This window comes from Larimichthys crocea, chromosome I (assembly GCF_000972845.2).
Source record: "Larimichthys crocea isolate SSNF chromosome I, L_crocea_2.0, whole genome shotgun sequence".
NCBI lineage: Eukaryota > Metazoa > Chordata > Actinopteri > Sciaenidae > Larimichthys > Larimichthys crocea.
This window is the reverse complement of record NC_040011.1, coordinates 3,046,871-3,074,654: the sequence shown is the minus strand read 5'-3', so window position 1 is coordinate 3,074,654 and position 27,784 is coordinate 3,046,871. Positions and strand designations below refer to the sequence as shown.

The window sequence follows — 27,784 nt, the reverse complement described above, 5'->3', positions numbered from 1 at the left end:
CATTGCAAGATGCTACCAGAATCAGAAACAGAAACCAAGACAGGAAAGATCAAATGTAGAAATATTTACATGAAAAGAATATTTGAAATGTATGAGATGATGTGCGTTAATGTACCTGGGTTTTCATAACCATCCTCAATCCGAGTCGCTGTCATTGGACCAACGTCAACATCAACTTTGAACTGAAAAAGTTGCTCTGATTATGACTGTATGTTCAATTAAATTAATTTATTTTCAATTATTGTGCTGGGTTAGGGTTAGGGTTTTCCAGGTGTTCCAGGTCAATGTTAGGGTTAGGGTTTTCCAGGTGTTCCAGGTCAACGTTAGGGTTAGGGTTAGGGTTTTCCAGGTGTTCCAGGTCAATGTTAGGGTTAGGGTTTTCCAGGTGTTCCAGGTCAACGTTAGGGTTAGGGTTTTCCAGGTGTTCCAGGTCAACGTTAGGGTTAGGGTTAGGGTTTTCCAGGTGTTCCAGGTCAACGTTAGGGTTAGGGTTAGGGTTTTCCAGGTGTTCCAGGTCAACGTTAGGGTTAGGGTTAGGGTTTTCCAGGTGTTCCAGGTCAGTGTTAGGGTTAGGGTTTTCCAGGTGTTCCAGGTCAACGTTAGGGTTAGGGTTAGGGTTAGGGTTTTCCAGGTATTCCAGGTCAACGTTGTATCAAGTCCAAGTGCAAATGAGCAGATCGACATGCCTGCGTGCTCTTATGTCACCACGGTCACACGTGACCTTTCTGTCTCCATGACAATGACAGATGCACGTACACGCATGATGGAGGTGATGTATATATTTGATTGACTCAGCAAAGTGACAGAAACTGCTGAGTCACTGCAGGTCACACCATCTTGACCCAACCAACATATTTGCATCAACTTTATGCATTTATTTGTAATTTTAGACAAAATAATGAATATAAATCTCTGCAGCAGTAAACATAAACCAGTGCATGTTTCAATCAACTATGGGAATATATAATCCCAGAGGAAATGACATCATTTACATAATTACTGTAATGTGACTTTTTTTAGTCAGTTGATTTTTTCTCATCCTCTTTGTCCTTTTGCCTCTGAGATCATAGATTGCAGTTCTTTCTATGAAATGATCAGTCATGTATATCTGCATATTTGAAAGATGTATATGACTTTTTTTTTAATCAAACATATTGGCACCCCTGCACTTCTGTCACATAATAAAAACCTAATATTTGGAAAAAAAGAAGTGGAATCAGTTGTTTCCTGTAACCATCAGTGAGTTAGTTTCACCTCTGTAGTGGAGTTTTGGACCACTCTTCTTTTGACAACTGCTCACGATCTTTCAGATTTGATGGGTTCCTTCTCTGTTTTGAGATCTCTCTACAGGTGCTCTCTGGGATTTAGATCTGGACTCTTTGCTGACCACTTCAGAACTCTCCAGCATTTTGTTAAATCACTTTTGGGGGCTTCTTGAAGTATTCTTTTGGTCATTTTCCAGCTCTGTTTTAGTCTCCTCTGTCCACAGGACATTCACCCTGAAGGATTTTGGCTTCCTCAGAAGTTTTGGCAAACTCCAGTCTGTTATTTAAATAAACTGAACTGGCTTCTGAAGTAACATACATCCTGTACTCACTTGGTATCAGTATCACTTTAAGGGTACCGGTGTCATCATTCGTAAACTATACCTAGCCCTGCATGGGAGGCACACATGCTGACTTTAGCTAACTCTGGTCTCTCAGCCAAAAAACACGCAGTAATCAAACTGCACAGGGTTAGCTTAGCTTGACAATTTTCCACGCTAACAACTTACATTTGCTTCTAAGACAGCCAGACAAAGTGGTGCACAGCGCTGTGGATTTTGATATTGATTTTAATATTTTGTTTGTACAAGTGTACATTTTGGTGTGATGGCGGTGTTAAAGAAAAGATCAGAGAGTGAACAAAAACATGTTTCATCCTCTGAGGACCACAAAATATTCACAGTCCTTAATGTGTCTGATACATAAAGTCAGGGACCAAAGTGTTGAGCAAGTGGAAATATGTGAAAAGGACAGGCGCTTTACAAGTTCAAATAATCAGGACTAATGAGGACCATGAATTTCAATATTAAATGTCATGTGAATATGAAGGAGCAGAGATGACACATGGACCAACAGACAAAAGTAACAACAAGGTCATAACCATGTCGTGAGCAGCTCAACACAATACAGAATGAGTGAAGCTGGCAGGTTAGGATGAAAGAGTATTTTAAGCAAGTGCAGTAGGATACTAGTCACCACTTTTTAATCAGTCTTAGAACAAATATAGTGTAATCTATACACAAAACACACACACGCACACGCACACACACACACACACACACACACACACACACACACACACACACACACACACACACACACACACAGACCTGTACAGCACTTTGAAGCGATTAGGACTTTTTGGCATTCATTCCCCAAAGATCGCCTGGAGAGCAGTGAAGGCTGCCGAGGAGCGACACCCACACTGATGTTGAAGTCAGAAGAACTGAAACAGAAAGTGGAGCTGCTCTCTGACATCACACTGTGTAGGCAGCCTGCAACTCATTAGCCAATCACTGTCATCAAACACACAAAAAAAACAAAAAACAGAAGGAAACGAATAGAGTTCATATATGAGCAGCAAAATAGGCGAAAGGAACTCTTTAAAACAACACATGTACAATAAAGTGTTTCAAAGTCCCCGTATATTTAATTAGACAGAAAATAAAACCACTGCAGGGACATTACAGTCTGTCTCAGGCTCGCAGGTTCTCTTAAAAAGTGTGTTTTTAAAAAACAGTAGGAGGCAACACATTTTCACAGGTCAGAGAGAGAAGCCGGAGATGGGTTCACCAGAAAGGCCAAAAGAACAAAAACAACTAACAAACTTACTGCATGAGCGAGATGCACCACACTCTGTAGCTACAGTAACATAATGCCATTAGATTGTTCATCACTATAGCAGACAAGCTACTGCTAATAATAGGAGCCAATGTTGACATCATCCCATGTGCTCCATATGCACGACACAAGAGCAGCAGACATTACAGTCTACAACAAAAGTCATGTATCACAGTCAAAGTGGCAGGAAGTAGGATCATTCACGAATGGACCTCCTACAAATTGTGTCCTGGTAATAAAGGTTTATTTTTATTTGAAGTTATCATCTTTAAGATTTCAGTCCTGGTTGCTTTGGGGTTATTGGTGGAGAGCTGTTTAAATTTACAGTGCAATAATCAATACACATATATTGCATATGAATGCAAAATCTGTAGGTGAGATGAAGATCTTGGCACCAGAAGCTTTCTGGTTTCTGTTTGTAGTCCAAGAAGTACTGACCAATCATGTTTGAGCGGGCTTGTTCTGTGTGTAGAACAGAACCCATCAGCTATCGTTTGACTACGATTTAGCTTTTTATTAGCATTTCTAAGTTATCTGCATTCATATGTGGGCTGCCGATGAAGTCATTCTCCATTCTCCTGATAGTCCAGAAACACTGGCTGTGGCCCTCTGGGACTGAAAACAGCTGATGGGTTCAGAGAGTGACAGCACAGCCAAACAATCAATGGAAGGGTCAATTTGTTATGTGCAGTGTTATCCAGTATATGCATGCATATTTTCTTGTGAAACCTCTTTGTGGGTACAAAACTTGAGACCTGCACTGAACAGGCAGACTCCCCCCATATACAGAGAGGTGATACAAATACCATGACTGACCAGAATATTTCTGACCAGAACACGAAATCTTAAGGATTATAACTTTGATTAAACGGTCCAGTGTGTGGGCTTTAGTGGCATCTAGCAGTGAAGTTGCAGATAGCAACCAACTGAATACCCCTCGTTTCACCCTCTCCTTTTAAGCGTGTAGGAGAATCTGCGGTGGCCGTGAAGCACAAGTGTGGTTTGATCCATTCTGGGCTTCTGTAAAAACATGTCAAATCAACAAGGCGGACTCCATGTAAGAGGGACTTTTTAGGTATAAAAAGCTCAGAGGAACAAACAAAGATCCTCATTGATTGACACTAGTTCTACACTAGTTCTACCCAATGAATATTATATTCCATTTCTGCCATAAGCTCCCACTAAAACTTTGGACCTTTAAGTTGTGAGCAGAGGTGCTTTCAGACAGCTGTCCGGAGATATTACAGTTATGCATTTCAACTGGACGGCTTCAACTGCTTACATCCGGACACACCAACAACCTGAGCCATATGCTACAGGCTGCTGCTATCCACCTACTCATCTCATAGAGTGGATCTTAAAAAGAGAAATAATTAGCAATATGACACACAGCAACTTTAACTGTTCGACGTGTATGATTGAGGGATAATTCAATGAACATTCAGCCATCGTCAACTCAGACAGCAGTGGCAGATAACCGTACATGTTCATGAGAGCTGCAGCAGCTCTCTCTTTGCCGCTGGTGTCTACTCTATCTGTTGACTTGACAATGACAAAGATGAAGGTGGCAACAGCAACCACATGCTGTCTAAAAGAAAATACCTTGAATCTTACTTTGCAGGGGAAATGGATAATGTAACCCTAATGGACTAATGTTTCCTGACTAATTTTAGCTTGCTCGCTCTTTTTTTCATCGTTCGGCATGGTTTGAAAATACACACAAAATTCATCCATCCATCATTTTGGAATTGACAATTCTTACAGAACTCTCAAGTGTTCCACCATTCCTCAGAATGTCTTTGAGCTAATAACAGCTGAATCACTTCAGCCATTGTTTTTCTATGATTGTGAGTTGCATAAGCAGAGCAGAGTGTATTAGAACTAATGTGGCATTAACTGCAATAGAAGGTTGTGATACATTAGTGAGAGAAGTGTGGGTAGTGACAAAAAAGGGGCACCCAGTACTTATTCACAGGCTTCAGTCAAATGTTTCCCACCTCCTGCGGAGGTCCTCCACCTTTTTTTTGGGGGGTGCCACCGGCTTAGCCATAGTCACCAGATCCCCAAAAGGATCCTGAATCATCTGACTGTCTCCCTCAGCACGAAGTTTGTTCATGGCTGTGCTGGGCATAGAGGATGAGTCCGCCAGGCTGGAAAGAGCGTGATTGCTGGCAGAGGAGTGAGGCAGGGAGGAGACTGAGGAGGGGAAGGCTGGCTGGAGCAGTCCGTAGTTGGGTGGCAGAGTTGAACTGCCTGGTGAAGGCTGTCTGTAGAGTCCCGGTAGTGTAGAAAAGGACTGTGGCTGGGGTGAAGTGTGTAAGTAAGAGCCTGGTGGAGGGCCGTACACTGCACTGAAGGGATTCCCACTTACAGTCGGTGAGTAATGCATTTGAGGGGAGGTGTGCTTCAAAGACTGGGCAAAGGGGTTGAGTGATATGTGAGGATGCAGTGGAAAAGGAGGCAAGCCCTGTGGGTAAGACCTGGGTGGTAGTGTTGGTTTGCAAGTAGATGATGGTGCACCAATATCTACCCCGTCACTCAGTGAAATGGAACTGGTTGGTGCTGAACTGTTAAGGGGGTCTAGAAGGCTTATTAGATCCATACTGTCCTCAGTGTTCTTGTTGGGCTTCAGTAGCTGTCCATCGGTGGTCATGCTCAGGGCTTGTCTAAACTCTTGTCCTCCTGACGTAGTCCCTCCTTCACCAGCTCCAGTTGGTTTAGAGCGCGACTGGGCCATGGGGGGTGCGAGGACACTACCAAGCTCAGGCGTCTTCCTTCCGTGGGGCCGTGGAATGGTGATGTTGCTGGGGGTGGAAGGGTCTAATGAGTCAGGGACCAGGCTAGAGATTTCACGGCTTGGAGAGTGGGTCTCCATCTGCACAGGAAGTTGGACAGACGGAGGTCTATCGCAGGTAGGAGGAACACCAGCGGGCAAGGCTGTTTCATCCTGCCCTATACTCCACAGCTTGTTGTAAGGGTTGGAGAGCTTGAGGCCAGGAAGCGTTCGTGAATGTTCACCGACATTCAGGTCCATCCGCTGAAAACACAAGAAATAATTCAGACTTTAAAAGAACTATAACTATAACTAACTATATGTGCAAAATAATAACAGACACCCTTCTACAGCCCAGAGAGCCTAATCCAAAACGTACAAATTTCCACCACTGGTGCTCGATGAAGGTTTATGTGGTCAGCAGCAATCCCTAGGAATCATCATCTGAGGACCATGAATATCCACAACAGATTTCATGGCCATGTGGACATGTTGTTGACAAGGTATTTTTCTCAGGTTTTAGTCAATCTGAACCTCTTCTGGATTTTGTAAACAACAAAACAAAAATATTAAGACAGAATTAAAAGACTTTTGGACCTCTGACCTGGTAGGTGAATTTCGCTTGTAGCTCATCAGAGTCTTTGGGAGTCCTCAGGTCTTCGAGACTTTTAGCCAAGGTCATTGGTTGGCTGTCTGGCTCATCCTGGCAGCCAAAGATATCGCCGAGCAGGTTGACATTGGAGAACTTCTCGTTGACCGGGCTGGGTGGGGCTGTGTGACTCTCTGCACCAAAACCAGGATCATCCCCTTCTATCAACTCCACCTCCTTCAGGGAGCGGTATGGCTGTGGCCTGCAGGGACAACTCATGGTTATTTCTTACTCTCACATAAGATGTCTTTATGGGACACAAAACTGCATCCAACACATAAAAAGGGACCATTGACCTTCAAATAAAGATGCACCTACATTTTTATTCTTCTAAGTCTATGGTCAATATGCTGTTCTTTCCTGCACCCACTTTGCTTCATTCATTTAGGTGAAGGAGAAGACTGGAGACATTTTTTCTTACCGTCACCAAATTGACTGAAATTCATTATATCTCTTGATTATGAGTCAAATAACTCCAACCACACCAAATCCATGGATGGATACTACAACAAATGTTAATATATTTATACTACTATTTAAACTACAGTGCCCACAGGTATATTGGATTTGAATTTTTTGGACCTGTTTACATGTTGAGTAGGAAACAATGGGCTGAGTGAGACTTTACTCTCTAGCTCAGGAAAGTTAAAGTAAGGAAGCCAGAGGAAGAGGAAGCGAACCTCCTACACAGCTTCAATTGTACTGTTTTCAATAGAGTGAATGGCCCCAGAGAGTCTGTACTGAAATGTAGTGTTGAACTGTATCCATAGTAAATGTCCAAATCCAATCCACACAGATAAAGCACCAACCATGGATATACTGAAAGTCTATGGGAGAAACAGCTATTTTACACTGATGACATTGTGTTTCAAGGTAGTTGCATATTGATTGGCAAACTGGTTTCAAGAACAATGCCTACTATGTCAGGTACGGGTATCGATACTTAGTACTTAAAATTAAATTAACAGCACTGGTAATTACAGAATCAAGTTTGATGTTTCTGTAGTGGTTAATACAGCAGTATGTAGAAGCTCTTTAAGCAAAATGATATTTTTAATGCTAAAATATAATTAATATTATTGTTATCCATGCATTTTCAAATATACTGTTAAACAAAAAACTGAAAAAAATATTAAAGCGCATTATTATTTCTTGAACAAGATGGCTAATTATAATTATTTACTTGCATTCCTGAACAGAAGAATTAGTTTCAGTGGTTGAATGTTATGCCTGATTAATTTCTGACTTCTCAGAGAAGAACAGTGAGCCGGCTCAGATTTGGTTATAAAAAGGTGAATTCAGTTTGAAATTCCTCATTTCTGTTCAAAATGGTAAAACATGAAGAGCTCACTGAAAAAGAAAAAGTCTGTATTAAGTTTGCTGTAAAGTGGTCCTGCTCATATTTTGCAACACTACTGGCAAAGGAACCTCAGTGAAATAGTAAAATCTCTACCATTTGTCATGCTATATGTATTGTGTCATATCATATACAGACATATCATATACATAATCACACAGACTGGGTCAGGTTGGGTTTTTGTCTTCTGAAGACTTCTATCAGACAAAATAAACCTAATTAACCAGTAAAACCAAGATTTTCTCCTACAATGACCATAATGACCCCCATATGAAGCTATAAAATACACACACACACACACACACACACACACACACACACACACACATCATTAGAAAGAAAAGACAGGAGTTGAGAAAGTAGTAGAAATTAGTGGAAAGCCAATCAGAAGGATGCGTACAGAGGCGACCACTCAAAAGGGACGGAGAAGAGAAAGCTGTCAGGAAACCCAGAGATGGAGTCATCGTCGTACTGGAGCTCGTCTCCGGACGAATCCTCAGAGAGAAAGACTGTGTAGTGACGAGTAGGACGGATAGAGCTACAGTAAGGAGAAAGGAGGACAACGGGAAGTTCACAGCTCATTACAGATGTGTTAATTAAGTCCACTAAAAAGGAACAGGAAAGGAGGAAATGTAAGAAAAGGTTAAGGACTGCTGAGGATCAGCAGTTTGTATTTTGTTTTTATACTGTGTATTAAGATAAGTTTGTTACTAGTTCTACTGTTTGATTTCTAATTTAAATGAGCCTAAAGGAAGCTGTGCAGTTAGCTGAAATGGAATTAGACCACAAACAAACACACCACCACAGAGAATCATTGTACCGTGACAACTAGTTTGTCAGTCTACAGGCACGATTCTTAATCATACACTTACAGTGAGAGAAACAATGACATGGCAGTTAAGTTTTTTTAAATATGGTTACCTTTCATATATTTTCACTGTCTTCACAGATTTTGTCCTATGTTAAAATTGTTTATGATCTCACTTTGAGCTGTATGTTTTCTCTGATAAACCACAATTAAAAAGCTTCTCATAGAAGATGCTAAGTCAGATGAATGGTATGAAGCATGGTGAGCACTTTACAGTGAAGCAGCTGCAGGTAATTTAAACATCAACAGTGTATTTAAATTTGCAAGTTAGGGGACTTGAATAATTAAGTAAGAACAGGAACTTACACTCACTCCTAAATTAACAAGAGTTAGTTAACAAGATGATTTACTGTATATTCACCAGGCTAATATGGGCTTGTAATGTTACATTTCTTGCACTCATCTACAAACTCAAAGAAACTGATCAGTAGTTTTTACCACTCTACTGTAAAGCTCATGCATTGGCATCTAAATACAGAATGAAGATGTGCACTATGCATAGTGGGATATACTGTATATAATGGAGGTAGGCTTACTGGTCAATGCTGCTTTCCAGACTCACATTGCTGCTTGGTCTCTTCAACAGCACTGGTGGCCGAGCCTGAGGAGGTGGAAGACACAGCTTACCACAGGAATATACTGTAGATAGAGCACTGAAACTAATTTGGAGACAGCTCATGGTAAAGTACTTAAAAACTTGTTTCATGCCTGACTGACACAAGTCATGTCAAAAGTCCTGATCCGTTTTCCTCAGAAGCGAAAATCAGAACCAAGTCAGAACACACATAAAACACATACTTGTAGATTCAGTGGGACTGAATGTCTATCACACATAAACATCCACAAATTCATTTAGAAATCGTAGAGGACGACATGGCATACACTCCTGAGAATAATCACATTTTCAAGCTGGTTCAGTATATTTTTAATGCCAGAGTATAAACAAATATATTCTAAAGGCTCATTCATACATTACATTAACATCATGAAACTTCTTAGGAAGTCTTTAACTCATATTTCCTACCTGTCCAAAGTGCACAGTGATTGGCCTCTGGTCCTCCAAGGTTCGTAGTGGTCCCTCCCTCCTGACTGCACCAGTGGAAGAGGTGAAAGCTGCCGTGTTGTCTTCGTCGATGACACCCGACCCCACTGTGGAGAAGCCGTTTTCTGCCTGCTCCTGCAGAGGGTGGGCACAGGGATGCGGGGGTTGACATGTGCGAAAGGAGTGATGGCATTGCGAGGGGAGAGGGAGGGAGGCTGCACGCCGTGGCTGGGGTGGTGGGGGTCAGTTAAGGAAGTCAAGGTAAGTCAGGATAGAGTTTGAGGTATTTTTTTGTGAGGGAGAGACCAAGACCTGTCACCATCATAGCTGCTGGAGCTTAAGATTCAAACATGAGCAAGAAGAACACAATGGTTTGTCAGCAGTGCAGAGGTACGTACCTTCTGCTTAAGTCGGCTCTTGACCTCCTTGATGCGCATTTTTGCATGATCCTTAGCCTGTCGAACAAATAAGCCAGATCATTGCCTCACTGTCTCATTCAAGGTTCATATGTAAAAAACAGAAGTCAGAGACATGCTTACAAACTTATAAACAGTCTTCATGGCTGGGTTCGCCTTGGTCTTCACGGTGTTGAAGATAGCCCCGCCCCCTTTCTGTCAGGAAACATCATCATAAAATCATCTTGAAAAAAAGGCAGTGTATTATGAAGGTTTGCTCTCAGACAATAAATGGACACACTTTATAAAAATATGAGTAAAGGTCTGAAACCCCACGAGCAGCACCCAGAGGCTGCAGTGTTTATTAGAGACACAACAACACAACTTTAAAGCAGAAAGAATGACACTGATTTTTCTGAGAGATGTAAAGTGGAGAAAAAAGTGGGACATGTCCTGAAGGTGCTGGAAGGAAGACATTAATGAATTCATCTTGCCAGGCTTCAAGCTTTGCACTTGTGTCTGAATGCATTGGTTACAGACCTATCGGTGGTTTAATGCTGGGTGTGTGTGATGATGTGTGTGAGAAACGCTGCTAAAGAGCCGTGTAGATGCTGCTAGCATCAGCTATGCCTATACCATTAACAAACAAACAGATTCCCACAATGACTTCCCAGATGGTTCTGTGAAATAAACAAGTAACGCCATCATGGACCAAAATATTAGCTGATAGGAAAATTTGACCTGGTGTTGTTAAAGGTCAGGGGGTCAACGGAATCATTAGGAATATCTTCTGGCAGCATTCATATCCATGTCCAAGTGTTGGATTCATTGATTGACATACAATATGCACTGACATCACTGTCCCCTGCTAACAGAGGGACAAACTCTAAAGACAGATCTCTCTCTATCAAAAATGTATGCATTGTATTCTTAGGACGAGGTGCTGTGTGTCTGGGTAACAGCATTAGTAGCTTACCTTCACAGTGAACAGCCACTGGTGGTAGGTCTTGTCGCTGCCTGTGTGGGAGTCACAACAATAAAAGGTCAAAAACATCGAGCTCTGAGCATGCTGGGTACCAACTGAGGAGTTCTAGGAAATGTAGTCTGGATTGTAATGTAACACCACTGCAGTGTATAGCCACAGAGACTGTAGTTTCTTCAGCAACAAGAATGTGCTCCGACTCCATTGTTTTGTCCTTTAACTTTCTGTCAGTGTGAATGTATCATGTTGTGTAGATAACATAACAAATGCTGCTCGTGATCACCTTCCAATTGCAATAATCTGACACATCTGTAATAAGATGCACAGTCTGAAGGATGGACAGAGCTGTAAGACAATGACAGACTTCTACCGTGCAGGTCTAGAACCAGCTGTGATCTCTCTGTTAGAATAGTTACAGTGACTGGTCAGTGTGTTGGCATGTGTGTGTTTTCATGTCATGAAGTTGTGACTGTTCAAACTGTGAGTAAATTTTTTTAAATAATACTGATAACTTCATCTCATTGTGCTGATAAGTTAAAGCAACATTATGCAAGAATGCAAGTATTTTTTTCTCAGGTCACATGACCTCCTCATGTGTGTTTGCCTGCAGTAGCAAACAGGAGTCAAGAGACAACACAGGAAATGGAACAAACAGTATTGGTGCACTCCATAATGCTTCTGTGATGTCAACGTACCTGACTGATAACAAACTCATAGTAACTCATTAACATATCACTACTGGCTCACCTGCATACTCTCCCATGTTGATCTCATCCTCAAAGATGTCACTGAAACCTTCACCGGAGTTCAACAGATCCAAACGTCCGTCAATGAACTGCAGGTGGAAAATACGGTAAGAGTGTAAAAGGAAAGGTGAAATTCAGGTCTGTGTGTGTGTGTACCTGTTTGAAGAGCTGCAGCTGGATGGCATTCTGCAGGAACTGTCTCATGGCACTGGAACGATGGTTCAGAAAGGTTTCCTCATTAAATGTAATTGGCTCGCCCTAAAAATGAAGGAAACATACATGTCAGAGTACTGTCCAACACTCACACACTCAACATTTCAGATTCAGTGCCCAGTAGTCCTGGTCTATTGCTTTTATTGATCTGAGGATGTGGGCTCTACAGTATGTACTGACTGGCTCAATCTGCAGAGCGTTTCTGTAGCTGCCGAACAGAGCCGCCTGACTCTTGAGGAAGGCTCGAGCCACGCCGTCCCCAGTTGTTGTCGAAACTTTCTTCAGACGACTCTTTAAAGATGAAACCTGTGGGACATGAAGTCATTAGGACACGGTTACATCTGGGAATGTTTAGCTCCATGTTTACACCCTGAGTACTGTTAAACAGTTCCTCACCACATCATTGGGTAGGCTTTGGAGGTCGTCATAGGGGGTTTCCAGGGTGTTTGTGTCCACATTCAGGACCACCACATCGTCCAGAGCTAACCCCCGAACTTTCTACAAGCCACAGAAAGAATACTTACAGTCAGCTAAAGACACAAAGCTACTGTACTGTAAGACAGGTGAATAGTATACAATTAAAATCCTGTTTTATTATTTTATTATGACCTGCTTCCTGTTGACACCTACCTCCATCAGGCTGGAATGTACTCCGATGAGGTAGGGCATTGGGGCACTGAAAAAAAGAACCAGTTTCATAGTTACTGAGCTGTTGTTGCTTCCACTTCACATTAATAGCACTTAGAAATACAAACTGACTAAGGTGCCATCCTGTGACAGTGCCATGTTTAAAGTGGCTGAAATGCCTGAACTCAATAATTAGCAGTGGTGTCCAGTGACTTTTGGCCATATTGTATATGTGTACAGTCTTTATCCATTGGTGCGCCTGGATGTTTAGCTGTTTAGCTGTGTGTGTCCTGAGTTGAACACAGCAGGTCTGACTCACCAGCAGTAGTCTAATAGATGTTGAGGCAGGACAGGAATGTAAACATGTTGCCAGTGCATTGGATACAACATGGCTGCAGATCCATGGACACAAGCTGTTAACTGCAGACACAGACACACATCAAAGTTTAAAATGTAATTCAGGAATAAAGAGCATGACTGAAACTCAATATTATGATATATACAGTACATATAATATAACATTAGGTCTAAATAATATCATAAATATCTTAGGTTGTATGTTATTGTAAGTATACAGAATATATTCCCACTATATCAAACGTAATCCAGAATCCAGCATGTGTCATGGAGATAAAAATGACTCAGTGTTCAAACATGAGAGGAGACAATAACTGACCCATGACCTGTAACCTGAGTATCTGATGCTATGCTGCACTGACAGTGAGTTAACAGGCGAGCAGCTGTGTTCTGGTGCTGAGGAGCCAACAGATACTACATGAATTCCTTTATATTTATATTGTTGATGTGTATTCATTTTCCTATTTTCACATCCTCTTTTATAAACAGTCACGATGACACATAATAGTTTCAGCAGTTCAGTTCAGAGCAAGGTTCAGTATCCTGCTCAAGGACACTTGCTGCTTTGAAGTGCACATGTTCCAGGAACACAGATGTGATCCAACACCATTATTTTTATAACTTCCTGTCCACGCTGAAAGTGTGAATGTGTCATGCTGTGTAGATAGATCTGCTGCTTGTGATCACCTCACACCTATGTTTAAACAAATATCTGACCAGTTTTACAGAATAAGGCACACAATGAGCGGCACAGGTTCTCTTCTTCAGCTGCCTGACAGTTCTGGCATGGATTTAGACATGTATAACAAGCTTATTATTCAAAAGTATTAATGTAGTATATTTTATGTACACAGTTTGGTGAATATTTAATATTTATAAATGAGACATCTGACCAACAAAGTAAAAGCAGCATGATCAAGCTAATGTGCTGTTGCAACACACAGTAAGTCTTTTTAATCTGACATCTGAGGTGGATGTGGTGGTTTCATAAATGTGTGTTTGGTGTGTTCCCAACACTGACAAATCTATAGAATTGGACGGACAGAGATTTATTGATGGCTGGATCAACAGTTAAGGTCATGCCATGTTTCTGTGGTAACATTTCTTTCTCTCCTCTGGTACAGTTCAGTGGACAAACAGCCCATTGACAGTAAAGAAGGAGGTGATAATGATGAACTAATGTGTAGGATGGAGGAGACCTCTTCATAGTACATAGAACTCTTTGTAGTTGGTGTATGGCAGACTTGTGGTGATTGTCTGGCATTGGTTTATTGAGAGACAGATTGGTTAACTTTGTTTTGTCTGAATAATATTTCAAACTCAAAAAAAATAAATACTGCCAGACAACATCTCAGTCTAATCTCAAAATGACATCTTGAAGAAAACATTTTCTTTTTAGAGACCTCACAGGGGAAATGCTGTGATTGTAAACTCCAGATACTGACAGACCTGCTCATTACTGAAACATTTCAAAAGGGAGAGCGGTAGATGAGAGAAGAAACAGGAAGTGGACTCTACTTACAGTGCTTAGTTTGCTACAGCAGATGAGGATTCGACGTTCATAAAGCATACTAGCGTACAGATGAAGCATGTTATTGACATCTACTGCTACAAAGTACTCTGTTAGGTTTCTCTGCAAAGGTCAAAAACAAGAAGAGAAAAACACGAGAGTTAGTTGTGAATGTAGAGACCGTCATTTCAACTTCAAGTCATAAACTTCAAGTCATAAAACTCAATATCACATACAAAGTGTCCAGCAGCAATGCATTCTATAAAATCTGGAATACTGAAGGCATATGGAAGTATTTCTGTGCCATCTGAGTTTGAATATGAATTTCTAATACTGAATTTTTTCCACATCAAAATCAGACTTAAAATTTTAAAAACCATCGAAATTTTAGTGTGTTTTTTCACCTCTATTTTTTTTCAATGTTAAAATAAATTCAGTGTAAAAAAAATCAACGTCTCAAAATATTCCGTTTTTGAAATTCACCATGTAAAAAAATGTAACATCTCAAAAAATTCAGTGTAAAAAAAAAAAAAAAAAAAAAAAAAAAATCAATGTCAAAAAATGTAGTGTAAAAAGAACCAGACTCAACATCTGGGGAGAAGCACTCGATCCCTGTCTCAATTCATCAAACGTTAAGCCAATCAAGTTGGTCATGTGACAACGACAATAGTAAATATGCTTATTCACTTTCTTGCAGAGAGTTAGACTGATACCACGCACCCTTCTTTTTACACTGAATTTTTTTTTAAACTGAATATTTTGAGACATTGATTTTTTTTTTTACACTGAATTTATTTTAACATTGAAAAAAAAATAGAGGTGAAAAAACACACTAAAATTTCGATGGTTTTTAAAATTTTAAGTCTGATTTTGATGTGGAAAAAATTCAGTATTACAAATTCATATTCAAACTCTGATGGCACAGAAATACTTCCAATAAGATAAACATAACTAAACATAATGACAGAACAGCTTCAAGAACCTCAGAGTTTGTTTGATGGAAAAGGTTCACTCACAAACATTTAACCTCCACTTACTATCTTGCCATCACACTTTAGCTTGTTTGTTTGTAATCATGGATGCACATGAGTATTTGTTCAAGTCTGTAATTGTACTTCATAATGTCACCTAATCTCAGTAGTTCTACATTTAATTCACCTTTAATCTGTATTTTTGTAGCACTTAATAGGAGGCAGAAGCCCTCATGAAGTGCTTCCTTTCTGTCGCCCATGTTAACCAATTGGACTGTTCAGACAGAGTGAACCGCTCGCAATCTATTGTTCCCATCTGTTCTATTTTTTTCTGTGCACTCCAAGAGAATATGGCAAGAAAACAATGAGGAAAAAAACCCACTGCAGCAGGCACAGGTCCAGAGAGGTGACCACACTGACCAGAATGGCAAGAGTCAAGAGTCATTTAGGGACTAAAGGAGAAACATAAACATTCTTAAAATGAGCATTTTCTACCCAGTACCAGAGATTTCATGCAGTTTTAAGGCACAAAAACAACTTCTCATGATGATCTCCTCCTGACACACACGTGCACACACCCCTGTTTACGTCACACAGGCAGTGTGTTTCTGCTTAGCCAAATGGAGTTTAGAGGTTTGAGTGGTAATGTCATGGGTGGAATGACAACACTCACATTCTCAGGTATGCTGGGGAGTTCCCCTGTGTCGGGCACAGTGAAGAAGGAATGCTGGAGAAAACAGAAAGCAGAGGATCAGTTAGAGTTTGAATCTATCAGTGTAGTAGAATGATGTCAACTCATCTCTCTTCTACTCCGATGAAACAGACATGTATGGTGATGTCTAATAACAGTTGGTGTAGAAGTTCATAGTTGCAAAGTGACAGAGTCACTTGACATTATTTTCCTCTGAGAGGAAAACCTCCTTGCAGTCTTTCCTGTTTAAACTGCGCTCAGCTGAATGTGATCTTGTGAGGTCAGACTCACCACACCGAGATGAACAGGGACTCCAGACTCAGGGACAGGGAGCGTATGTAGTGACACCAGGAGCTCCTGCCGCTGGCTTTCCTGAAACAAATGCAATGCAATGAATTTAAATATATATATTTATTTAAATATATATGATCTTATGTAAGAAACACAAAGAGAAATTTAGAGTCTCATGAATCAGTTGGAAGATAGGTGCACAGAATGATCATACATACAAGACAGTGACACTTCATATTTGTCTTAAAACTCTGTGTCATGTCATCAAACAACATAGCTGATTACACTGCTGTTGGTTAATTATCTCTCCGATGTACGGTTTAGTCAGCGTTACAGATAAACAGCAGTCTCTTTCTAGTAGGGTAGCAAAGGGGCAGAAAGTTTCCAGTAAATTTCCGTTAACTTTCCAGAAACCTTTTAGATAAGCGTGAGAATTTTGGAAATATTCCAAATCGGAAACTCCATGGGAATTACAGAAATTTATGGGAATTAACTAGAAATTGGGGTAATTTAAACAAACTGTATCAATTCAATTAAATTTTATTTATATAGCACCAAATCATAACAAAAGTTATCTCATGACACTTTTTATGCAGAGCAGGTCTAGACTGTACTCTATAATATTATTTACAGAGACTCAACAGTTCCACCATGAGCAAGCAAGTATCATATCCAAACATAAATCTAAACACTGAGTTTGGTCATAAGCAGACATGCAAAATAAAACAATTAAAAAACATTTCAACAGATTTATTTGTAAGTAGAACTTTATCGAGTTTGAATTATTTTATTGAACAATATTATGTCGTCCACAAGCTCAAATGTGTGTCTTCAACAGTCTCTGTGTGCTCTGGGCTCTAAAGTGTGGTCCAGGTACAGAAATCACCTGTGCAGATAGGGGGTGTGGCCTCAGTAGCCCTGCTGTAAGCAGTGTGCTATGTGCAATGTTCAAAAGCAAAACTGTTGAGAGCTGACATCCAACCACATGTTTAGTCTTCATATGTTGATGAGTCACCTGTCCATGTCTCACCTGGCCTTTGATGGTGTAATCTGCGAGGATATTCAGCAGCTTATAGAAGACTTCAAACCAGGGCAGGTAGCTGAGAGAACATCAAAAGAACAAATGTGTTTGTATTTTTACAAAGCTCAACTCTTTACTGTTTGAGGCTAACACTTTCAGACTCCACTCAGTTGGCAGAGAGACAGCTTCACAGTCTGTGAAATATATCTGGTGATTTTTATTGAGCTTTGACAATCTAATAGTAACATCTTTATGCTGTACATTTCTACGCACTCTGTAGTTTTACCATAAACACTGAAACTACAGAATGCTGCTACTGTACATGTTTGTTATAATGAATCCTCATCCTGGTTCATTTTTGGCTAAACTGCATCAGAAGTCATACTTAATACCAAAGGTGTTTTTTTAACAAAAGGATTGGTAGCTTTTTATCAGCACGTACCTTTCACATATCTTTCTTCTGGAAAGACCTTAATCAATGCTACGAGCAGACGACCTGCTGAGTAGTTGCTGAAGCTTGGGGCAAACAGTGACACACACACACACAGACTCACCTGAGAATGCAGTAGCAGGTGTGGGCACCAGAGGAGAGGCGACAAAAGCCAAATCTCTGTTTGCTCTCAATGTCAGTCAACACAAATGTGAAGTTCTGGCCAACCTGGTTGACTGTCTGGCTGCACGGTGAGAGAGGTTCAGAGAGAAAGAGAGAAAGAGAGAGAGACAGAGAGAGAGATAGAGAGATAGAGAGATAGAGATAGATAGATAGATAGATAGATAGATAGATAGATAGATAGATAGATAGATAGATAGATAGATAGATAGATAGATAGATAGATAGATAGATAGAGAGATAGAGAGAGGGAGGGAAAAGAGAAAGGAGAGGGATGAAGAACGCAGAAATCAAGAACACAATCATTTATCACAGCCCTGCGGGGTACCATCAATGAGCTCTGCTATACAAAACACAGTATTATGTAAGTGTAATGAAAAACATAAATACTGAACAAGCAGAGAGAGAGGTTGATTTACTTTGTGTGTGTGTGTGTGTGTGTGTGTGTGTGTACCTGTCCATGCTGAAAGGGAAGCAGAACTTGGGCACAGTCTTGAGAGTTTCCTGTGGAACACAGATGATTAGTATGCTGTGTATTTGTAACACACACAGTGTGTGTATATATATATATATAGCTAAATGGACTACAGCATATATACATGTGTGTTCAAACCTGATCTGTGTAGTCTTCAGGGAACTGCCTTCGCACCTCTGGCCCTGTTAGAAATGGACAGGCATGAGTCACAATTCAAAGCTTTGGGCCCCTTTGTTCCAAATAAGGGGAGTCTTAAAGCTACAGCATTGATTACATCAACCAGTCGTGGCCTAACATGAGCCGGGTTCTGTTCGAGGTTTCTGCCTCTTAAAGAAGTTTTTTCTCACCACTGTCACCAAGTGTTTGCTCATGGTGGGAATTGTTGGGTCTCTGTAAATAATATTATAAAGAGTACGGTCTAGACCTGCTCTGTATGGAAAGTGTCAGGAGATAACTGAAGTTATGATTTGGCACTCTGTAAAGAAAATGTATAAAAAGATAGTGGTGAGGAGTATTGCCTCACAGCAAGAAGGTTCCTGGTTTAAATCCCGGCTGTGTGGACTGTTCAGCACTAACAAAGTTAGACAACAATGTTCTGCCAACAGTTTGTTGATGTCTGTTTTAATCTAACAATGCCTATGTGTAGAAACCCTATAAGCTCTATAAAGTTTCCCATGATTCCAGTGGTATTAATGATTCTGGATTGAAAGGATAGACAAATGGTCAACACACCACTAACAAATAAGGATTAGTGTAACAGCAGGAACATTAAATTGTGACTTGATGTGGAGTTATTGACAATGAAATCAGACTGCTCTTTCTGCCAAGGGAATTGACATCAATCCTCATCACAGTGGTCTACATCCTACATCGGGCTAAGAAGGTTAAACACTCTCGATCACTGCTACAGAGAAAAAACACTAGCCATGTTCAGGAAGAATGACCATCTGACAGAGATCAAGGTACATCAACAGCTATGACACATGCCCCCAAATCTTTTTTACAACAACAGAAGCAAACGTAATCAAAAAAGTTAAACCATTCCACAAGTAGAAATCATGGATTATCAGAACCATGCGGGATGCTATGAACCCACACACTGCAGCCTGCAAATCAGGTCTGTAACACAGACCATTATAAAGCAGAGGACAAGACAGACTACAGTGGAACCCCAATTCTAGCAGGGCAAAGTTATGGAAAGAAGGCACAATATTTTACAGTTCAACAACAAAATGTATTGTATGTATGTAATGTATTCTTATTACTAACCTAGATTACACTGTTTTTCAGTGAACAAATTAGAGCTTACAAAAATACACTTCATGATTGTAACTGTATGATGATGTACGATATGTGTGACTATGTAATTAATTAAAGCAGTAAACTTCACTTTTGATAGTATACAATATAATTTATTAATTAAATAAATAAAGTATATATAAAATAAAAATTAAAAAAAATAGATGACTGCAATAATATTTATCTTCATTATGTCCTGTAAAAAATTTAAGTTTATATATTCATAGTTAAGGGGACATATACACCAACTATATATATGATACAACTGCCCTACCGATGCATTATCTTACTTTTCATTTAGAAAAGCTGTCAACATCACACTGTAAAATATGTCACTCTGTATGCATCTTGATAAAATAATAATCTAAGGAATCCATATGAATATTATTTGTTAATGTGTTTAGGTTTAAAAATATTGCTCAGCATCATAAGATATTTCTATATCATCAGCACATTTAAAAAAGGTGGTTCAATGCACATAGAAATATAACGATTTATATTGTAATGTTTCGATTTTCCACCAGTAGAGATTATTCATTTAAAAGTCTGCTCTCGTTGTGGTTACATGTTCTGTCCAGCAGGTGGACTGAAGGCTTCACTGGATCATTCAAGTGTCACAACGTTCAGAACAAATCTTGGTACATAACACGAAGAGGCTGCAGAACAGTGTTAGAAGTGCACGGAATGGTGCAGATCACCTCTACACATCAAAACTGGATTGTAATCCTCACTGTTTGAGAGAAATATAATATTCAAATGACATATACTTGTTTTGTTGTTACAGAAACAAATGATCCTGCACATGAATTCAAACTTAAATGGTGGTTTAAAGTGAAGTGTGAAGCTTTACTGTGAAGCAGGCTGAAACAAAATGCAAAGAAAAGATTCCACAATCAAAACCAGCAGATGTCGTCAGACAGAAAAAGATTAGTGTGTCACAGAGATGGCTATGGCATCTTACAGACTGAACAGGAAATGATGAAAGGCACAAGACTCCAACAGGAGGAAATTCTTAGAAGTAAAGCGGACAACTTTTCCTGAGTACCCAGGAAATTAGTCGAATACTTTGAAGAATAAAAAAAAGCCTCAGAGAGACGAGACACACCAACCACTATAACATTTAACTATGAAGCAGCTGTTCAAACCTTTTTGACTTATGATGTCTTACAATGTGAACTAATAAAAAATATCCAATATTTCACAGAAAAAAGCTAAACTTAGAGTCAAGTCAAAAAATGGATTCAATGCAAACATGTACTTATAGTGGTATGCTAGAACATTTCTGTATTAACCTCAAGTTCTTTCATTTTCTTCTGTGAGGTTTGCTCGTGCCTCAAGTCAGACTCATCAAACTCTGCACAAACTTGTGGTAAACTGTTTGTTTCAGCTTGATGGATGTCAGCTGTTCATGAGGACATGCACGTCATGACGTTTCATCGTTGGCATAACTGATGGTCCTGAAGTTACCAGCTAAGGTGGCCTGTTCTGCTCTGCTGTTTGTGTGCACTCCAAAGAGTAAGGCTGTCACAACGAGAAATTTAGACCATGATACAGTACCAGTATAAAAAAAGACCATACTTGATTAAACTGCTTTAAACTGCTGTCTACACACATTCACACCTAAGTCATATAGCTAATTAGGTAAATAAGATAAACTAGAACAATAAACTCTTTTTTCCCCCTGAGAATTCTAACAATCACATTTCCTCCATGCTTTTTGTCTGACCCATATCTTTGGGACATTGAAGGGTATAAGTTGTCATTTCCATGAAGTGTAGACACATAGTTAACATTATTGACATGCAAAAAATGTGAAAGGAGCTGAAAAACAGTAGAACAGTGTGATAAAGTTTAAAGTCTGAATGAAGTCTGTAGCGGAAAGTATGTAGAAGTAGTGGAAGTTTTTTTTTTTATTTAACCACCTATACACAATGCTGGTACAGACAAAAGTCACTAAACACATTATTAATGATATTAATAGCAATTCATTTTCTTCCCCATCGTTTCTTCTGTGCAGCCTTGGGTTGAAAATCTGATTGCAGATCTTTTGTTTTGGACATATGGTATCGATAATTTTGACAAACTTTCCAAAGACTAAAATAAACCATTTCACACCGCAGAGCTTCAAGTTTGTCAGAATAATCATTTTTATACAGTGACCTAATGTTTCACTGCTGAATGCAACAGAGCATGGTACTGAACAGTGACCTGCATAAATACCCTGAGACAGCATCAGACAGAACTACTACTGAACCAGTCACTGACCACAGACAATGTTCAACACTTTAGTCACACATCACTCATCTAACATTACAGATAGAATGACAAGCAGTTAAATATTCTAAGAAATAATAAAAATCTATCCATCCATTTTTTTAGGTCACGGTGGAGCTGGAGCGGATCCCACCTGACTCTGGGCGAGAGGCGGGCTACACCCTGGAAAAGATACCAATTCATCACAGGGCACATAGAGACAAACAACCATTCACTCTCACATTCACACCTACAGACAATTTAGAGTCACCAGTTAACCTGTTAACGTTCATGCCGGATTACCTGAAGAGTGATAATTTCGCACTGACATATACAAAAGAGTCACTGATTCAACACTGATTCATTGAGCAAGAGCACTCAAACTATCCCAGTGAGTGTGAGCGTGTGTGTGTGTGTTTAGTATTGGTGTGAAAGCTTTGAATAGGAAGCGATGTATTGTTCCTGATGAGCAGTTGGCATTTTGCGTAGCCCTATTTAAGATCTGGTGCTGTGGCAGGTTTTCCATTCATTTAAATGCAGGCCCAGCAAACAGAGTAGCTGAGCTGGATTAAATTTTTAGAGAAATGTAACCTGACATCATGCCGCAGTGACCAATCCAAGAATCTAATTGTTTCATAGAAGCTATACAAGTCTGTTCAAGGCCTATTTGACAAATCCATGTATTCAGTGTGAATAATAAAAAATGATTTGATGTATGTCCTCCATCCTTCAGGGACTTACCAGAGCTGTGTCTGCCTGGATGAGCCACCTCCAGATACACCTCAAAAGTGGACTCAGGGCTCTCCCTGGAACAGAACAGAAACAGTGAGAGAAATCAGGCAAACTTTACTATTGATCTCCTAAACAACAAAGAGACTACTGCAACTCTCTCTAAGTGTTTACTGTAACACAATAGTTTTTTATTTCTTATTCATTGGACGTCTGATTTTAAATGTCTATAGGTTTATCCTCATATTGCATGTGAATAAGAACAGTTGTTAGACTGCTGACTGAGTCCTGAGACATTTCAGCCAAATTCCATCCCAACACATGATGCAGTCGGTATGTGTGCTTAACTGGCTTAACAGGCCTTTTGGAAGCCTTAATGATGGAACATCCGCTCCAGCAACACAGAACACTCAGAATCAAGACAAATATGTCTTGATTCAATGATAACTTTAGAAAGGAGTGTACATTCAATAAATCAGATTGTGCGACTGTCTCACACATCAGCTACAAATTCACTGACTGGATGCCGAGTCAAACAAAGGGAGAGGGTTTTTACTCCTCTACACACATTCATTTTTAAACAGTATTAGAATGGGGTCAATGACATACCCAGTTAGAGTTCATTAAACTGCTTTAAACTGCTGTCTACACACATTCAGACCTAAGTCATATAGCTAATTAGGTAAATAAGATAAACTAGAACAATAAATTCTAACAATCACATTTCCTCCATGCTTTCTGTCTGACCCATATCTTTGGGTATAAGTTGTCTTTTCCATGATAGAAACATAGTTAACATTATTGACAGTATGAAAAGGCAGTGTAGCAGAAGTGCTCCTTAAAACGTAGTGTGGATGCCTTCTGCTAAAATGCATAATGCAAAAAATGTGAAAGGAGCTGAAAAACAGTAGAATAGTGTGATAAAGTTTAAAGTCTGAATTAAGTCTGTAGCGGAAAGTATGTAGAAGTAGTGGAAGTTGTTGTTGTTGATTGAAAGATTTGAAGGTTGTGCCATTTATTTTAATGTAAAATCTGAATATTTTAAAAAGCATGAAAGGTATGAATTAGTTAAATACACGCCATAATCTGCTGCATGAGCTGAAAATAGTCATATTTGAATGGTTTCCAGAGCACAGAGTATGTGGGAGTAGTTAGGTGCAAGAATTATAATAAAGATTTAATGAACAGGTTCGGCATCCACACAAAATATCTTTATTTAACCAGGAAAGGTCCCATTGACATTAAAAAAAGGAGTCCTGACAGAGAGGCAGCAGCACAGACTAAAGTTGAACGGCGTTATGGAGTATGGAGTATTCAGCAGTATTAGTTGTTTGGCTTTGATTGGGAACAGTAGGTGCCAGTCTATCTCAACACTGTGGTGACCAGGGTCAAAGAGACCTGTTGCTGCCTTCCTGGACATAATAGATAGCTGGCCTTGATGTTCCAACCTGCGTAAACAGACATCTGTGTCTCCAGACTAGAATATACTGATAATAACACCTGCATGAATAAAAACATTCTCTTTGACTAATTCTGGACGTGTAGTATTTGTGGTGTTATCTTGGGGTTTAAAGTCGATCCACCAGGATGAGTTGGGCAGAATGTGAGACCGACCCAGGCACTAAAGACGTACCTTGAGAGTGTCTTTAATTCTCCTTGGCCAAGCGTCAATAAATAATACAGCATAAGACATCAGAGGCTCCTGAACACTTTCTTTCCTCCTGACCTCACCATTGACCTTTGACTTTCTCCACAACAAACGGCAGCAGTCATCTTTTTGTAGACATGTATGTACCTACTGTATGAAAAGGCCATATAGCAGGAGGGTTTATTTCTGATGTCAGCAAGTTCCATTACATCTGTATTTATTTATTTAACAAATAAGAATTATTGTAGATATAGTACTTATTTTCTGTGTTTATTTGTACATGACTGGCCCACCACAGCTCTGTTTAACAGACAGCTGCAGGACGAACTATCTAGACCAACCAGGCTGACTGCTATCAGATCAGCATGTGATGAACACTGACAGCATGAGGAATACTGTTACAGGCTGAGCTGTCTTTTAATAAAATACTGGTGGGTCATATTCGGCTGTGATGAAAAATAAAGACTGGAGAATACATTTGAGAAACATTTCACAACTTATTTATTTATTCATCTAAATAATACAAATGTTTAGGATATGGACCATAGAGCAGAGTGTGTATAGAATAATATGTAAGTTACACGCTTCACATTTAGAATTATGTTTTGTCTACAAACAGTCCGATTTAAGTCTTGTCGGTCTAGAAATGTCAGAGTGAATTCTAAAACCCTCCATGTGTAATTACAGAGTGTAGACTGTTTCTTGGCTTTTTAACAATCCCGAGGACGTGACCTCTAAGTCTGCAGTGGTGGCTACTGCTGTGTTTTAGAGTTGCAGTCAGTTGACTTAAGAAATTCTTAGTCAACACAAGGTAGCTGCATACAGAGTGACATTGAATCCAAGGATGTCTCAGACCGATCCAATGGTTTGGACGCTGACGTTGATGAATAAGACATTATCTTGAACAGGTTTGATGAAACACATGTGAATGATCAACATGTCCCACACAATGCTGTCACAGCAGGACCTTTATTTCACCCTGCTCATTCTACAAACATGCAGATTGCTTACTGTTAGTTCACGTAGAACCTCTGTAAAAATACAATTGTGACAATAACGTGCCTGCAATTCTAATAACTCACCAGCTCATTCTCCAAAAACACACCATGAAAAATAACGGATTAGTAGTTCTCTTTGTTTACCTACACACAATGACAGATCAGTCGCAGCCTTACAGTGTTGACATTATGTCAGAGAAGTGACATCAGGCTACACAAAGCACCGGGATTTCTATCAAATCCCACCGTGTCTGTTCTGCACTTTAGTCGCGAGAAGCAGCATCCGGTTCACGGAGAAAATCTGACACAGTTCCCATGCCTCCACCAGCTACACACACACACACACACACACACACACACACACACACGCGCACACACACGCGCGCGCGCTTCTAACTCACTGCTGCTCATGTCTGTCACTGCTGATGCCCGGTGAGCCTTGTGCTAACGTGTTTTATCAGCCCGTGAATGAGTAGAAGCCTCGGACCATTCAGAGACACTTGAATGCTTTGTTGTCCTGCTGCTGTGAGTGGAGTCCGTCCACTGTTTTTAGCCAGTGTCGCAACAAGTCAGGGCCTAGCACTGTTCTCTATCTTTCCCAATGACTCACAGGAACAACGCTAACCCAGCTAACAGCCCCGGGTAAAGCAGCGAGTGGACGTTCTTACTTGATTCGGGACCCCATCCTTGCCTCTCAGCCCGCCGTCGCTGTCGGCAGCGGATAACAGTGCGCAGACGCGTCTGTCCGGAGCTGTTTTTCAGATGCTAACCTGTCACACAGAGCTACACAGCGCCATGGTCTGACTACACGCGTAGGTCACGCTCTGCCCCGCGCGGAACTCTGGGACTTGTAGTTTAGTTGTAAAAACTCACGTATATCTGTAATACGGACGGAACAAGACCTAAAAACTACAGCTTCCATAATACATGTTACAGACGACGATTGGGTCCCGTGACAAGATATAGATTCGATAGATACAGTCACCGTTATTTACTTTACCCAGAGTCGAAGACAGTCATATGTGGACGCCACGGGTGGGCAAACTTTTTCCTTTGGAGGACCTAAACTGAAACCTGGATTGTATTGTACTGTTATTTATTGTATTGTATTTGTTAAGATGAAAATAGCACTAAGTTTGCTCAACAATTAAAAAGTAAAAAGTGTTTTTAAGCACTTTAAATAGTTAGTGTTTCCCACTCACTTATCACGCATGATAAGACATGAGAATTCAAGTGGCAGTGGTAAGGAAAAGGTCAGACCCAAACCTGGTGGGTCGGCAACCATCTGCCATTCTGACCGGGAGCCAGAGTGTATTTTTGTTACTGGGCTTCTGTGCTAGCCATGGAATAACAAACACCATGTTCAAACATAAGGTCATTCATAAGTGTACTTGGTACCAGAACACCTTAGGCTAAGTGTCTTGGACATCCAGGTGAAGGGAGTAGCAGAGCTGTCAACCAACCAACAACCCAACACCTAAAGACATTGAAATGACTGAAACAAGTAACAATTATCAGTTTCCTTTTGATTGACTGATAGTTGCATCTCTAAAATCAAGGCATGAAAGGGATATTGATATTCACACTGGCACACAATACATTATCATTCCACTGCAATTATTTTTGCATTCAGCAAACCTTCCAAACAGCAAAATAGTTTTCAAAGTCAACAAGTCCTGGCCATATTGGACCACATCCAACACAGGCTTATGAAGAAAGCTGTGTGTCTGGACAGTGGAAGGTCCATAATAAAGACTAACCGCTGCATGTGAGCGGCTAGTCTTTTACAAGATGATCCTTTACAAGTTGTTGTTACAATTATTATTACGATGGAGACGAGAGTGATCGTCGTATACGCTTCCTATGGCTTTGTAACCTCAGAGCATGTTTAATTAACTAGTATATTTATATATGCAAGGCTATTAAAATCTCTAGCATGAATAGATATAAAAGACTCATGCTAAGGTAACAAAAACAAACAATTATTATTTCCAGGTTAACATTAATAATAGAGTATTATATGCTTCCCATCTGTGATCTATTTCTTTCAACCAGTCACTCAATAAACAGACCTCTATTGTCTTGTTCTGTACCACAGAATACGACATACTGAAGACTATTTCCACACTTCCACTGAAGTGAGAAATTACACTTCCTCCAAAATACAGAAGACATGACGTCAGAGTCCTTGGCCCTGTGGCACAGAAATATTTTCAACAGACTTGAATCACAATAACAATTACTTTACCACACAATCTATCACAATATAAATGGGTGACAAATTCAGTGAAGCCAACACAAAAGTGCATTCAGAACAGCGTCAGTGCTCCTAGTCAGAGATTCTCCAAGTGAATGGCACTCTACTGGAGGGATGAAGAGTATCCTTTAATCTGG

The 27,784-nt window shown here is 40.0% G+C and overlaps 1 protein-coding gene across 2 annotated transcripts; it reads right to left on the bottom strand.

The window, feature by feature from the left end:
- Positions 1-1,816: 1,816 nt before the first annotated feature.
- Positions 1,817-26,251, bottom strand: dennd1a (DENN/MADD domain containing 1A). 2 transcript variants are annotated; one of them, XM_019272166.2, is made up of 23 exons: positions 26,059-26,251; positions 22,757-22,821; positions 18,602-18,645; positions 18,443-18,492; positions 17,933-18,052; positions 17,388-17,457; positions 16,358-16,438; positions 16,049-16,102; positions 14,417-14,527; positions 12,857-12,957; positions 12,541-12,586; positions 12,307-12,408; positions 12,091-12,216; positions 11,854-11,955; positions 11,699-11,786; positions 10,946-10,986; positions 10,114-10,185; positions 9,973-10,029; positions 9,557-9,709; positions 9,069-9,133; positions 8,065-8,202; positions 6,263-6,509; positions 1,817-5,922 (listed from the first exon to the last, which is right to left on the bottom strand). In XM_019272166.2, exons 1-23 carry the CDS (start codon positions 26,073-26,075, stop codon positions 4,864-4,866), a joined length of 3,009 nt encoding a protein of 1,002 aa, XP_019127711.1. In that variant the 5' UTR covers positions 26,076-26,251; the 3' UTR covers positions 1,817-4,863. The 2 variants fall into 2 exon arrangements, with proteins under 2 accessions (XP_019127711.1, XP_019127712.1); XM_019272167.2 differs by lacking the exon at positions 8,065-8,202 and having other exon boundaries at positions 26,059-26,249.
- Between the last annotated feature and the right edge of the window lie 1,533 nt (positions 26,252-27,784).